A 14593-nucleotide genomic window follows, 5' to 3' on the forward strand; every position below is an offset into this window, starting at 1 on the left:
AGGTATTTTATTTATTTATTTATTTTCAGCTACTGTAAATGGGATTGTATTATTGATTTTGTTCTCAGCTTGATTGTTATTGATGTATAGAAGTGCTACTGATTTTTTTACATTGATTTTGTGGCCTGAAACTTTATTGAAGTTATCAGTTTCAGGGCCCTCTTGGCAGATTATTTAGGGTGTTCTAGATATAGAAGCATATCATCAATTAAGAGAGATAATTTAACTTCTTCTTTTCCTGTCTGAATGATTTTTATTTATTTCTCTTGCCTGATTGCTCTGTCTAGGACTTTCAGTAATATGTTCAACAGCAGTGGTTAAAGTGGGCATCCTTATCTTGTTCCTATCTTAGAAAAAAGGCTTTCAATTTTTCCCTGTTCAATTTGATGTAAGCTGTGAGTTTGTCATCTATGGCCTTTATGTTATTGGGGTGTATTGCTTCTGTAACCAATTTGTTGAGAATATTTATTATGAAGGTATGTTGAATTTTATTAAGTGCCTTTTCAGCATGTATTGAAATGATCATAGGGTTTTTGTCTTAGATTGTGTTCATGTGATTATGACATTTACTGATTTGTGTATGTTGATGGCTCAAGATGTTGGATGCAACATCCTTGCGTCCCGTCCCTGGGATGAATGACAATTGATCATGGTGAATAATCTTTTTAATGTGTTGTTTGAATTGAGTTTCTAGTATTTTGCTAAGGATTTTAGCAACTGTGTTCATCAGGGATATTGCCCAGTAGTTTTCTTTTTCTGTTGCTATGTCCTTCTCTGCTATTGGTATCAGGGTAATGCTGGCCTCATGGAATGAGTTTGAAAGTATTCCCTCCTCTTAAATATTTGAAATAGTTTGAGTAGAATTGGTATTAGTTCTTCTTTAAGTGTTTGGTAGAACTTATTAGTGAATCCATCATGTCTTTGGATTTTCTTTAATGGGAGACTTTTCATTATTGCTTCAATCTTCTTACTGTTTCTTCATAGTTCAACCCTGGTAGATCGTGTGTGTCCAGGAATTTATTAATTTCTTCTAGGTTTTTCAATTTGTTGCATGTAGCTGTTCATAGTAATCTGTAATTATCCTTTGTATTTCTGTGGTATCAGTTGTAATGTTCCCTTTTCAGTTTGCATTTTTATTTATTTGGGTCTTCTTTTTTCTTAGTCTGGCTAAAGGTTTGCCAATTTTGTTTATCCTTAAAAAAAAAAACCACAGCATTTAGTTTTGTTGATCTTTTATATTTGTTTTATTCTCAATTTTATTTATTTCTATTCTGATCTTTATTCTGTCCTTCCTTCTACTAATTTTGAGTTTGGTTTGTTCTTGCTTTTCTAGTTCCTTGAGGTACATCATTAGGTTTTTTATTTGAAATCTTTCTACTTTCTACTTTTTTGATGTAGGCATTTATTGCCATAAACTTTCCTCTTGTACTGATTTTGCTGTATCCTATAGGTTCTGGTGTGTTATGTTTCAATTTTCATTTGTTTCAAGAAATTTTTAAATTTCCTTCTTACATTCTTCATTGACTCACTGGTTGTTCAGGAGCATGTTGCTTAATTTCCATATATTTGTACAGTTTCCAAAGTTCCTTCTGTAACTCATTTCTAGTTTTATTCCCTTATGATCAGAAATGATACTTGATATGATTGCAACATTTTAAAAGTTGTTGAGAATTGTTTGTGGCCTAACATATGGTCTATCCTGGAGAATGTTCTAAGTGCTGATGAGAAAAATGTGTATGCTAAAGTAGTTGAATGAAATATTCTGTAAGTGTCTGTTAGGTCCATTTGGTAGACTATAGTTTAACTTTGATATTTCTTTGTTGATTTTCTGTGTAGACAATTTGTAGGTTCCTTTCGATCTTGGACTATTACTAAAAAGATGCACTGAGTATAATTATACATAATTTACTTCATAGCTATTTAAATACTTCTGGAGATTAAATTTCCAGAAGTGAATTTCATAGGTCAATGGTGTTTGTCTTTATAACTTTGGTAGCTATTGCTCATTTATTTTCACAGAGGTGCATCACATTATACTCTCAAAGTAGTACATGGGAGTTAGCCTTTACCCACAGTCACACCAATAGAGTACATAATCAGACTTTTGTATTTTTGCCAATCTGAGAGGTGAACAATGGTATCGCAATGTAGTTTTAATTTGTATTTATATTATTAGTAATTGGAGAGATTTTCTTTTTAACTTTTAAGAACTATTTGTTTTTCTTTTCTGTAAATGGTCTATTTATATCCTTTGGCCATTTTTCTTAGATTTTTATTTTTGCCTTATTGATCTATATACACTCTTGTACTAGAAAGATTAACCCTTTGTTATATGAGCTGCAGAGGATTTTTTAAAAATATATTGTTGCTTGATAGGACTTTCTCTTCTGATTCATTGGTCTATAGAATTGATCCTGAGTTTCTCTAGCTTTATTAATATAATGAGTTATATATTGGTTTTTAGAGATTTCTTAATATTATTTGTTTTCTCAAATGACATTAGAATCAGCTTTTCTGCTTCCCAAATAAAAATCTATTTTTACTGGTGTATTAGGCCTTTCTCACATTGCTATAAAGAAATACCTGATATTGGGTAATTTACAAAGAAAAGAGGTTTAATTGGCTCGTGGTTCTGCAGGTTGTACAGGAAGCATGGTGCTGGAATCTGCTTGTCTTTTGTAGAGGTCTCGGGAAACTTACAATCATGGCGGGAGGCAAATGGGGGGCAGGCACCTCACATGGCAGGAGCAAGAGAGAGCAAGGAATGAGATGCTACACACTTTTAAACGACCAGAAATCACAGGAACTCACACACTATTGCAAGGACAGTACCAAGAGGGATGGTGCTAAACCATTCATGAGAAATCTATCCCCATGATCCAATCAACTTCCACCAGGCCCCACCTTCAACATTGGGAATTACGTTTCAATATGAGATTTGGGTAGGGACACAATCCACATTATATCAACTGAGATCATATTAAATTTGTGCATCAATTTAAGGATAATTGACACTTTCTTGATATTGAATATTGTTCGAATATTTTTGTTGTTCAGGAATGTAGGTCTTGAACATTTTTTGGTAATATATCTGTTTGTTGCAATTTTAGATTTCAGAAATTTATTTCTTACATTGATTTTCCACCAGACTACCATACTAAAGTATCTGAATATTCATATCAAGTAAAAAATTGTGTAACTTGAAAGTACAGTAGTAATAATTTACATCTTCTTTCCTATTTTTATATCTGCGAAATCTTGGTATTAACGAAAGTTACTTCAGTGTTGCTAAATCTCAGTTTGACTTTCAGGCTGAGGTTGCTATATTTCATTACATTAAGTATCTTTCTACTATTGTTTTCTTTAGATTTTTTAAAACTTAAGAATAAGAATGTTGTAAATGTCTTTACACGGTTTAAGGAGATAATCTTATTTTTTCCTTTGGCTTTATTAATAAAATGAATTGTATATTAATAAATTTGCTAGTATAGACCCATTTTTGCTCTATGTGAACCCTACTGTTCATAATGTGTTATTATTTAATATGCTGTTAGAATCTGTTTGCAGTATTTTATGATTTTTGTATTAATATTTTTAAGGCTGAATATTTTATGTATGCAATCCTAACCTAGTTTAATATTAACATTATAATACCATAACAAAAAATGATAATATCTCCCATACCTCTTTTTTGATTTGGTTTTTGTTTTCTATGCACTGAGCTAGTTTAAATAGCATTGGAATTATCTACTAAAAGGTATTGATAGAATTTCCCCATGAGATTACCTTCTTTTGTGAGTTTTAGATGTTTAAGCTTTTTCTCTGTTTCTCCTATTAAAATCTATTAGTTTCCATTTTTTGTTCCTTTCTGGGATTAGGATGAATAAGTAATATTCTCCCAGCAAATTATTCATTTAATCTAGATTTGTCAATTTAAGCAGTGTCTCTTTTATGATGTGCTTATTTTTCCCTATTTTGTGAATATCCTTCTGCATATGTTTTTCTTTTCATAGCTATACCTTCTTGTGTTTTCTTGATTAATTGGTATTCCTCTCCCTCACCACAGCAAACTTGACTTATGTATCAATGTAACTGTCATTTTATGTTTTCTAAGTATTAATTTCAGCTTTTTTCTTTGTTAATTGCATACCGCTGCTTTATTTTACATTCATTTCATGTACTTTTATAACACTTTTTAGTCTTATTATTGATTTATTTGTTTTCTTTCTAATTTTAAAATTGATCTACAATTTAAAGCAATGAATTGTTCTCTCTGCACTGTTTTGGCAATTTCCCAAAAGTCTTGATCTGGAGCTTTTAAAAATCATTCTTTTAAAGGAAATTTTACCAATTCAGTACGTATTTCTCTTTATCCTAAAAGTAATTTCAGATAAATTTACTTTATACTTGCCAGGTAATTGAGTCTTCTCATTTTCTGAGTTTTTTATTGATTGTTAGTCTTATTGGATTATACTCAGATACTATGGTCAGCAATATATACTTTTTGGAGATATTAAAGATTTTGTATAGCTATAGTCAACATTTTATGAGCATTTCTTTTGAAAGCTATAATCTTTATTTCAAGTCACAGCATTAAACATTTATGTTAGATTTACCATCTTAATTGATATATTTGTCCACTTGATCTGTCATGGACTTAGGTTAATAAAACTTCTGCCACAGGATATTTCTCTCTCCTTATACTCTCTGTAATGTTTGTTTTCTGAGTGTTGGTGTGGTATTGTGTTATGAACAGCAATTCATAACTGTTTTATCTTTACTGTGAATTTTTTAAATTATTGATGACTATCAAGTGATAACAGATTAGGTAGAAGGAAGAGGAAAGCTGCTAAATCTATAATTGTTCAAGGAAGAGAACTAATAGAATAAAGGAAAAGAAAAATTTAAATTAAAACCTTAAAGATCAAAATAAGTACAAAATAAAAAATGAGTAAATTACTCAAAAAAATAAGCAAATCATCTCATGTTGAAAGACTTTTTTAAAAAGCTTTAGAAATAGAAAATATGACATTAAATGACATTGAATTAAGACCAGACATATTTGTTAAAGTAATAAATATCAATAGGTTTAATTCACATATTGAAAGAAAGTCATCAGATTGTACTACAAAGCAAAGAGACGCAATTAAAATAAATAACTCAGAAAAAAATAGAATAAAAGGATGAGCAAAAGTATAAATAGAAAATGGAAAATAAAGCAAGATGCAATCTTCATATATGACAAAACGGAATTCAGACAAAAAAAATGATAAGAGGGATACTTTTGTCAGTAATTTTAACTTTCTTGATATTCACTTTGTATTCTTAGATTTGATTATACTTGTTTTACCTGATCTATCATATTTAAATTATGGATAGTGAGTAAAACTATGTTAACTCCCCTATATGTTTAGTTGTTTATTTTTACACTTTCACATATCATTTCCTATTTACTCTTACCTTAATCTCCACATTTGTTTAGTCTCAGTCTTATAATTAAATACATTCGATAGTCACAATATGTCATTTTATTATAGTTTCACCAGTCATCTCTTGGCTGACTCAAGTTCTTTTTCTAGTAATGAAGAATTCATGGGAAAAATATTAGCTGAACACTTGCTTGATCAATACCAGCAAAACTTATACAATTTGACTTAGTCAAACATAGCATTCATGTATCATGTTTTTTTTTCTCCGAGTATTATACAGGTATTTCTATATTAGTCTCTGTCATTGAATGGTTGCATTTGATACATTTGAAGCCAATCTGACATTTCTTTCTTTATTCTGACTTAACCTTTTTGAGTGGAACTTCAATTTTTTCTCTATCCTTAAAATCCAATAATTTTAATAGGCAGTAACCAAAATTAACCATTCTGAGTTAATTCCTCCCAACTAACTCAGAGGATGTTGCATTTTTTCAATGTAGATTCAAATCATTTTTATTTCCTCAAAGTTGACTTGAATTATAATTTTAAAAAAATTCTTCTCAGGCTTTTCTTCTTTGGAAACTCATTTTGATTATGATGGAACTTATTTATCTGTTTACTAAATTTGTCATTTTCTCTCTAAACTATTTTAAATATATCTTTGTATTTTTTCTCACAACTATCTTTTGTCCCTTGCTAGTTTTTCCATAGTATCCTTACTTTCTTGAGGTTTTTCAAATCTTTTTTCCTTTCTTTTATGTGTTTTATTTTTCTTTTCTAGTTCTTTCCTGATTTCTGCATGCTCATTTTCATCCCTCCTATTGTTAAGATATGTTAATCCTATTCCTACATTTTTACTTGGCTTTTTCCAAACGCATGGAATATTATTTCATTAAGCTTCTGTTGTTTTCTTTATGTATTCATTTTCATTACATTTCTCATCCACTTTCAGGCAATCTTTTCCTCGTGCATATTTTTCATCTGCTTGTAGATTTCTCCCATTTTTCATGAAAAATCTTTGTGTTAGTGCTATACGCAGTTCTTTTTTCATTGTTCATCACTGAATGTGTTGAATTTTCCTGGAGTAGCAATTTGGGGGAGGTACCTAAGCAGGAAGCTAGGGGAGAAAGGTACAGTAGCCTTTCAGATTTTTCATTTGCTCACTACTTCCATCCCTTAGGGGTCCTGTTGATTCTTTTTATGGATGTGCCTCCTTTTTCTGCAGGTTACATAATGTAACCACTGCTCTAAAAATGGCACTGCTCTCTTGTATTCTACACCCTTAATTGTATCAAGGGTGTAGCTTTTGAAATTCAAATTGGGCACCTTGTCTTTACTTTAGATAATTTTTTTTTTAAAAAACTGGAACTTCAGTAGATATTCCATCACTTGAGCTTTTACCACTCTGTTCTGATTTTTTTCAGTTCCTCCTATGCAGATTCCACCCAGTATCATCATTATAGGCAGAAGAACCATTGGGGACAAAAAAGAGAGGATCATTAAGTTTCTCATAATGAATTACTTGAAATGAGAGAATAAATATTAGAAATAAGGTTTCAAAGGTATGCCTGGGCTGGTACACTATGAATTTTAATAAGTTAGTGAGAACTGTATGATATTTTTAAGTGATGGATTTTTAAAAATTAATCATTTTGCATAACTAATCAGACTCTGCTAATTAATTCTATAAAACTATAGGCAAAATGCATAAAATATTTTTGAAATTAAAATTTGGACTAATAAAGAGGAGTTAAAATGATAATTAGAACCTTCTATGATGCAACAACAATATGTGCTCTTTAAGAAAAATCTGGAAAACATAGATAGGAATAAAGCATAAATTAAAATATTTAACATTTTGGCCATAGTTAAATATAAATGCATACATGTTATTGTTTTAAAACTAGAATCACACTCAAAATATTGTGATCTCCATTTTAATCTTTTTGTATATATATTCTTTTAAATAGGATTTTTATAATGGCTGCAGAGTATCCCTTCACATGCAATGGTGTAATTTGTTTTTATCAGTTCTCCATTACAAGATATTCAGGTGGTTTCGACACTGAAAATTGTATTGTCTTAATTGTTCTAATGAAGCAGGATATTTCCCTGACCCCTTCGCGGAATTCCTGACAGGGGTGCCTCGTTTACTCAGCCCCGCTCGCTGCTCTCAACTCCTCGCGGGAGGGAGTGCACGAGCGAACGAGTACGGGAGCTGGAATGAATGAGTGCTGGAATCAGCTGGCCACTTGGCGCTAGTAGGACCCAACTCCACTCACTCGGACCTGCAGCGTTCCACCCCTCGTGGGAGGGAGCGCACAGGTGAGCAGGTGTAGGAACTGGCCCCAGGCTTTAGAACCGGCGGGAGTGAACTCCATGCAGGCCCCACAGCAGAGTCCAACCGGGGGTGCCTGCGACTCTCAGAGCCCCAGAGGACACGTTACAGTGCTCTTTTAGCTCTGCTGTCCGCAGTCGGCATAAGTGTTAATAGCTCAGTGGGGCCTCTGACTTTTCACATGAGGCTGCTGCCTTCCACCAGCCAGTGCAAAGAGCCAGTGTGACAGCCAGATTCTTCTCGAAGTTACGAAGTTACGCCACCAAGCTGTCCCTCTGAAGTCAAGCCACTTCTCTCCGATGCCCAGCTGTATCCTGTCTACTGGCTGAGTCTGGGATTAATATAGACACAGCATGGGGCGGGGTGGGGCCGTGAGTGGTTTAGGAAAAGGCAATATTTGAGTGGGAAAACAGGGATAGAAGTTCTCACTTTGGGCTGTGGTTTCAGGCTTTTCAGCTTGAGGGTGGGAATTCCTGGGGACCCACTCTTTTCTGCCTAGATTTTCTGTGCCCGCTGTTCCCTATGACTAGTACACAAATCTTGGTGTACTTTAAATAGTCTAATCCAAGTAGTGTAATCCAATTTAGATAAATTGGAAGGAGTAAAATTTCTGGGACAGAAAACAATGCATATTTCCCATATATCTTCTTAAACTGTCCTCTAGAAAGATTTTATTACTTATTTATTATCATTATTCAACAGTGGCTGATTTCCTTTCTTTGAATCTTTAATGAAAATATGCATAATTTTAAATTATTTTGCATATTTGATATATAAAATATGGTCTCATCTTTACATTATAGTGTGAAACATTAGTGACATTGAGGTGTTTTTGTTTGTTTTGTTTGCTTCTCCTGAATTCATGGGGCACAGACATTTCTCCTTTATAAACTGCCTGTCCCTGCTCTGTAGCTGGGTTGCTCTTGGTACATTGTCCTTTTTCTATGTAAAAACTCTTACTGAAAACTCTTTCGTATGGGACAAATATCACTTCTCTTCCCCATCTCTGGTTTGCCTTGCAATTTTGTCTGTCTTTTTAATACAGAATTTTAAATGTTTATAAATCTGTTAGTATGTTCCTTTGAATTTTCTTCTGTTTTATACTTAGAAATTTCTGTTTTGAAAATCATGAGTATGTAAATATAATTTTTTCATTTTTGCATTTTGGAAATGTCATAATTAAGAGGTGATAATTGTGACATGATCTGAGGACTGTTTCTGTATTTACCGTCATATCTCATTTGTCTCACTGATGTTTCTTTACTAGAATTAGTCTCATTTATGTACTGTACTTTATAATATGCTATATTATCATATAAAGCATATAAGATACTATTACAAGACAATATAGCATATTCCTTGCTATACTTTTCTATTCTATATAAATTTTAAAACATTTTGTCATGTCCCAAAAAATAGTGCCTTGGAATTTTTATTTTGACATCACTAAAACTAAAATATTTAGGGATAATTGATTAGAAGCAGCATGATATTTCTCTTTCTAAATTTTTTATATTTTTCTCTAAATTGTTTTGTAGTCTTTTTCATCTAATATATACACACACGTATATGATTTTCCCTGTATATTTTGTATTTCATGTCTGGCTTATTTTACATTCTTTTTTTTTTTTTTTTGAGACAGAGTCTCACTCTGTCACCCAGGTTGGAGTGCAGTGGCTCCATCTCGGCTCACTGCAACCTCCCCCTCTGGGTTCAAGTGATTCTCCTGCCTCAGCCTCCTGGTAGCTGGGACTACAGGTGTGTGCCACCACACCCGTCTAATTTTTGTATTTTTAGTAGAGATGGTGTTTCACCATGTTGGTCAGGCTGGTCTCGAACTCCTGACCTCATGATCCACCTGCCTTGGCCTCCCAAAGTGCTGGGATTACAGGTGTGAGCCACAGCGCCCGGCCCACATTCTTATTAACAATATGAGGCCGGGCGTGGTGGCTCAGGCCTGTAATCCCAGCACTTTGGGAGGCTGAGGCAGGCCGATCACCTGAAGTCAGGAGTTCAAGACCAGCCTGACCAACATGGTGAAACCCTGTCTCTACTAAAAATACAAAAAAGTTAGCCGGGCGTGGTGGCATATGCTTGCAACCACAGCTACTTGAGAGGCTGAAGCAGGAGAATTACTTGAACCCGGAAGGCAGAGGTTGTGGTGAGCCAAGATCCCTCCATTGCACTCCAGCCTGGGCAACAAAAGCAAGACTCTGTCTCAAACAAAACAAAACAAAACAAAACAAAAACAATATGAAAGCAACCAATTTCTTTTAAAAGTATTTTTAAAACTTTCAACAATTATATGGGTTTTTTGGGTACTTTTCTCTTTAGAGATTCTATTGTGAAAGTATTGTATTAATTGTTTGACCTTTTTGAGCTTTTAGCTTAATTTTAAAATAAAAACTGCTTAATATTTTTGTTCATTTTATTTTAAATAAAAAACAGTCATTAACTATAACTCTTAAGTTGATATTTCACACAAAAATAAAATAATAATAGAGATGGATAGATTTTTATCCTCATTCTTTAAATTATAAATATTAATTACCATATGATACCATATAGTATTTTATCTGCTGAAGTATTTGATGACATATTACAAATGGCTTTATAATGCAGTCCCCAGATTTCTAAATTAGTAGTGTTTATTTTTATAGATCAAAATATCCCAGTCACAGTGGCTCATACCTGTAATCCCAGCACTTTGGGAAGCCAAGGCTGATGAATCGCTTGAGCTCAGGAATTCAAGACCAGCCTGGCCAACATGATGAAACCCTATCTCTACTAAAAAGACAAAAACTAGCCAGGCATGGTGGTGCATGCCTGTAGTCTCAGCTACTTGAGAGGCTAAGGCACAAGAATCGCTTGAACCCAAGAGGCAGAGGTTGCAGTGAGCTGAGATCATGCCACTGCACTCCAGCCTAGGCAACAGAGCAAGACTGCATCCAAAAAAACCCCAAAAAACCTAATGTTTTTATTTATATTTTAGATTAGTGGGATGGTTTGGCCATGAACTCAGCACCAGATTTAAGATGGATAACAGTAAGTGTATTTATTTTACCTAATAAGTCATTTTTATTTTAACTTTATTTCAGTGTTCATCTGTTTTTGTATTATGTGTAATGTATATGCCCCAGGGAGAGTGCACTTCAAAAATGTCACTGAGAATTGTCACATAAGAAATGACATTTCCAGAGTGTAAGACTAAGAGTTTATAGATTTTAGCACGATTTTGAGTCTATCCCTTAGTAGGGAGGTAAAAGAAAATGAAGTCCAAGGCAAGGGTCATGTGGCTTGGTCAGCTGCCATCAATATAGAGTGCCTGAAACACTGGGCATGGAGGACAGGAGGAAATTTGGGGCTTGGAGTTAGATCCAGAAAGACTAGGGTGTTAATCACACTTTGCTGCTTAATAGTTTTTTGATCCTGCACAAGTTACATCATCTTGTGTCATTGTTTTTTCTTTCCCACTTATCTAATGTGAATAATAAAATCTATTTAAAGATTTGATTTTAGGGTTAGTCAAGCTCAAAACAATAAGCCAAGTAGGACATAGCAGTACCTTAATAATTACTCATTTTCACTCCTCTTTTCTCCTATTTTCGTTTTATGGCTTTTGCCATGTACCAAAGAGTGTAGCAATTCCTGTGAGCAGTTAACCCCAGCAGATAGAAGTGAAACTCTACCATACAGAGCTTCTTTTTCCTGCGTGACCCTATTTCTCAATCACATGGGATGCAGAAAGATCATAAGCGCATTGAGAGTTCAACATAAGCTTGATCCTTCAGATTGCTTTAAACCCTGAGATACCGTTTTAAATTTGTTTTCATTTTTTATTGACTTTATTTTTTAGTTTTTGAAACAGGGTCTTGTTCTGTCACCTAGGCCGGAGTACAGTGGTGCAATCAAGCTCAGTTCAGCCTTGATATCCCTGGCTCAAGCAATCTTCTCTCCTTAGCTTCCTAAGTAGCTGGGACTAGAGGTGTGCACCACCATGACTGGATGATGATGATGATGATGATGATGATGATGATGATGATGATGATGATGATTGATGATTTAGTGGAGATGAGGTCTTGCTATGTTGTCCAGGCTGGCCTGAGATAATATTTTATATATATAGATGCTCTTTGACTTACAATGGGGTTATTTCCTGATAAGCCCATCATAAGCTGAAAATATCTTAAGTAAAAAATGCATTTAATACACCTAATCTATAGAACATCATAGCTTAGCCTAGCCTACCTTAAAACACATTCAAAACACTTACATAGCCTAGAGTTGGGCAAAACCATCTAACACAAATCCTATTTTATAATAAAGCATTGAATATATTATATGATATATTGAATACTGTACTAAAAGTGAAAAACACAATGGATGTATGGGTACTTGAAGCATGGCTTCTACTGAAGATGTACGCTTTTTTTCACTGTAAAATTGAACAATTTTAAGTCAAACCATGGTTAAGTCAGGGACCATTGGTATGCAGATTTGTAGCAACCAAATTGCAAGATGGGATATTCCAGTCAAGTCAGGATACCTGTATTTTACCTTGGTGGCTAAAATAATTAGATCTGTTATTATACCAGTTATTTACATTATTTGAGATGGGTTTTCTTATTTGGAGATAACGGAATTGAATTTGATCAGGGGTAGCAATCTTTTTCTGTGAAGGACCAGATAGGAAATATTTTAAGCTTTCTGGGCTATACAGTCTCTGTATAGCAATACTGTGGCAAATACTCAATTCCGTCATTGTGGTGGTAAAGCAGCCATAGGTGATACATAAGTGAAAGATTGTGGCTATGTTTTCATAAAACTGTATTTTAAAAAAGCAGGGCCTGGCACAAAGACTCACGCCTGTAATCCCAGCACTTTTGGAGGCAAGGCAGATGGATCAATTGATCACAGGAGTTTGAGACCAGCCGGGGTGACATAGTGAGACCTCGTCTGTATAAAAACTACAGAAATTATCCAGGAGTGGAGGTGTGCATCTGTAGTCCCAGCTACTTGGTAGCCTGAGGTGGGAAGATCACCTGAGCCCAGGGAGGTCAAGGCTGCAGTGAGGCATGATTGAGCCACTGCACTCCACTCCGGCCTGGGTGACAGAGTGATACTCTGTCTCAAAAACAAAAACAAAAACGGAACTAGTAGGTCAAATTTGGCCCACAGGCCATATGGCCATATATATTAGTCTGTTTTCACACTGCTATAAAGATACCACCTGAGACTGGGTAATTTGAAAAGGAAAAAATTTTAATTGACTCAGTTTCACATGGCTGGGGAAGCCTCAGGAAACTTACAATCATGTCAGAAGGCAAAGGGAAAGCAAGGCACATATGAGGTGATGCGAGGGTGAGAGAGAGAGAGTGCATAAAAACCGCTGCTTTTGGCTGGGCGCGGTGGCTCACGCCTGTAATCCCAGCACTTTGGGAGGCCAAGGCGGGCGGATCATGAGGTCAGGAGACAGAGACCATCCTGGGTAACACGGAGAAACCCCGTCTCTACTAAAAATACAAAAAAATTAGCTGGGCGTGGTGGCAGGCGCCTGTAGTCCCAGCTACTCAGGAGGCTGAGGCAGGAGAATGGCATGAACCCATGAGGCGGCGGTTTCAGTGAGCCGAGATTGCACCACTGCACTCCAGCCTGAGTGACAGAGTGAGACTCCATCACAAAAAAAAAAAAAAAAAAAAAAATGCTGTTTTTAAAACCATCAGATCTTGTGAGAACTCCTTCACTGTCATGAGAACAGCATGGGGGAAACCGCCCCCATGATCCATTCACTTCCCATCAGGTCCCTCCCTCAACATATGGGGATTACAATTCAAGATGAGATTTGGGTGGGGACACAGAGCCAAACCATATCACCATAGTTTGCTTAATCCTGGATTTGATGACTATATAAAAAGTCATCATGTTTTAACATTCTTTTAGTCAGTCATAGTGTTAACTTATCTCTGACTAGCTATCTTAACCCTATTGAATTTAACTTGCTGCAGTTCAATCTGCTTAATTCTAATTAGTAGAGAATCTGTTATTAATTTACCTTTTTTATATACTTAGGCAGATCTTTTTTTAAAGCCCCCTCTATTGTGTGTGTGTGTGTGTGTGTGTGTGTGTGTGTGCATGTGTGTGTCTGTATGTGTTTTATAAGAGAAACCACTTGACCTAACAATCCTAGAGCTAAAAGTCACCTTCCTAGGTCATTTCATTCATATTTCTGCCTTTGGGTGACATTACAATTACATGCCACTAAAAGCTGATGCTCTCTCTCATTGACAAGGTTTCATAATCGAATAGCAAAAGTTGGGCAGAACAAGGAATCCTGGCTTGGGAATAGGAAGGCAGAGAATGGGGTCCAGAAAAACTTCCAGAAGAGGTCATTTTTACCTTGGGTCTAAGTTTTCTGGTGTTCTGCTAAGAAGGTGGGGACAAGGGAGGTGGGAACTGCTGTTAAAGGGGAAATAACGTTGATATTTTTGTTCCATGGAGTTTATCTTAAATATCTCAGAAATCCTACCCAGGAAGAAAGTTTTAAGTCTTGCTCTTTTACTCTCCAGTACTTTAGTATCTTTATGGACCCTTTTAAAGTTACCTTCTATGATAATGACATGATATTAATTTCTCAGAACTGCAGTTAATCCCTGGGGTCTGTGGATTCCGAATTTCAAATCCTCCCATTTTGTTGGTCTGTTCCTTACATGCTAGTTTAGAGGTAAGTGATGTATGTTTCAACCTTCCCACATCTTTGCCTTTTTTCTTGATCTGATTGTGACAATTTGTAGTACTTTCTCTGCTACACAGCAAGATGATACATGTG

The 14593-nt window shown here is 35.0% G+C and overlaps 1 protein-coding gene across 6 annotated transcripts in view; it reads left to right on the forward strand.

Annotated features, from left to right (window-relative positions):
- Nucleotides 1-14593, forward strand: part of KYNU (kynureninase) — a 190407-nt gene that overhangs the window by 160915 nt on the left and 14899 nt on the right. For 4 of the 6 annotated variants that reach the window (XM_054549344.2, XM_054549343.2, XM_054549342.2 and 1 more), the window contains 2 exons: nt 10760-10812; nt 14403-14488. In XM_054549344.2, coding sequence (XP_054405319.1) covers nt 10760-10812; nt 14403-14488 — 139 coding nt within the window. Of the gene's footprint in view, nt 1-6853; nt 6948-10759; nt 10813-14402; nt 14489-14593 lie in introns of those variants that run through there. The other 2 variants (XM_054549345.2, XM_054549346.2) reach the window with 2 other exon arrangements.

The sequence above is a fragment of the Pongo abelii genome, chromosome 11, assembly GCF_028885655.2.
Source record: "Pongo abelii isolate AG06213 chromosome 11, NHGRI_mPonAbe1-v2.0_pri, whole genome shotgun sequence".
Classification (NCBI taxonomy): Eukaryota; Metazoa; Chordata; class Mammalia; order Primates; family Hominidae; genus Pongo; species Pongo abelii.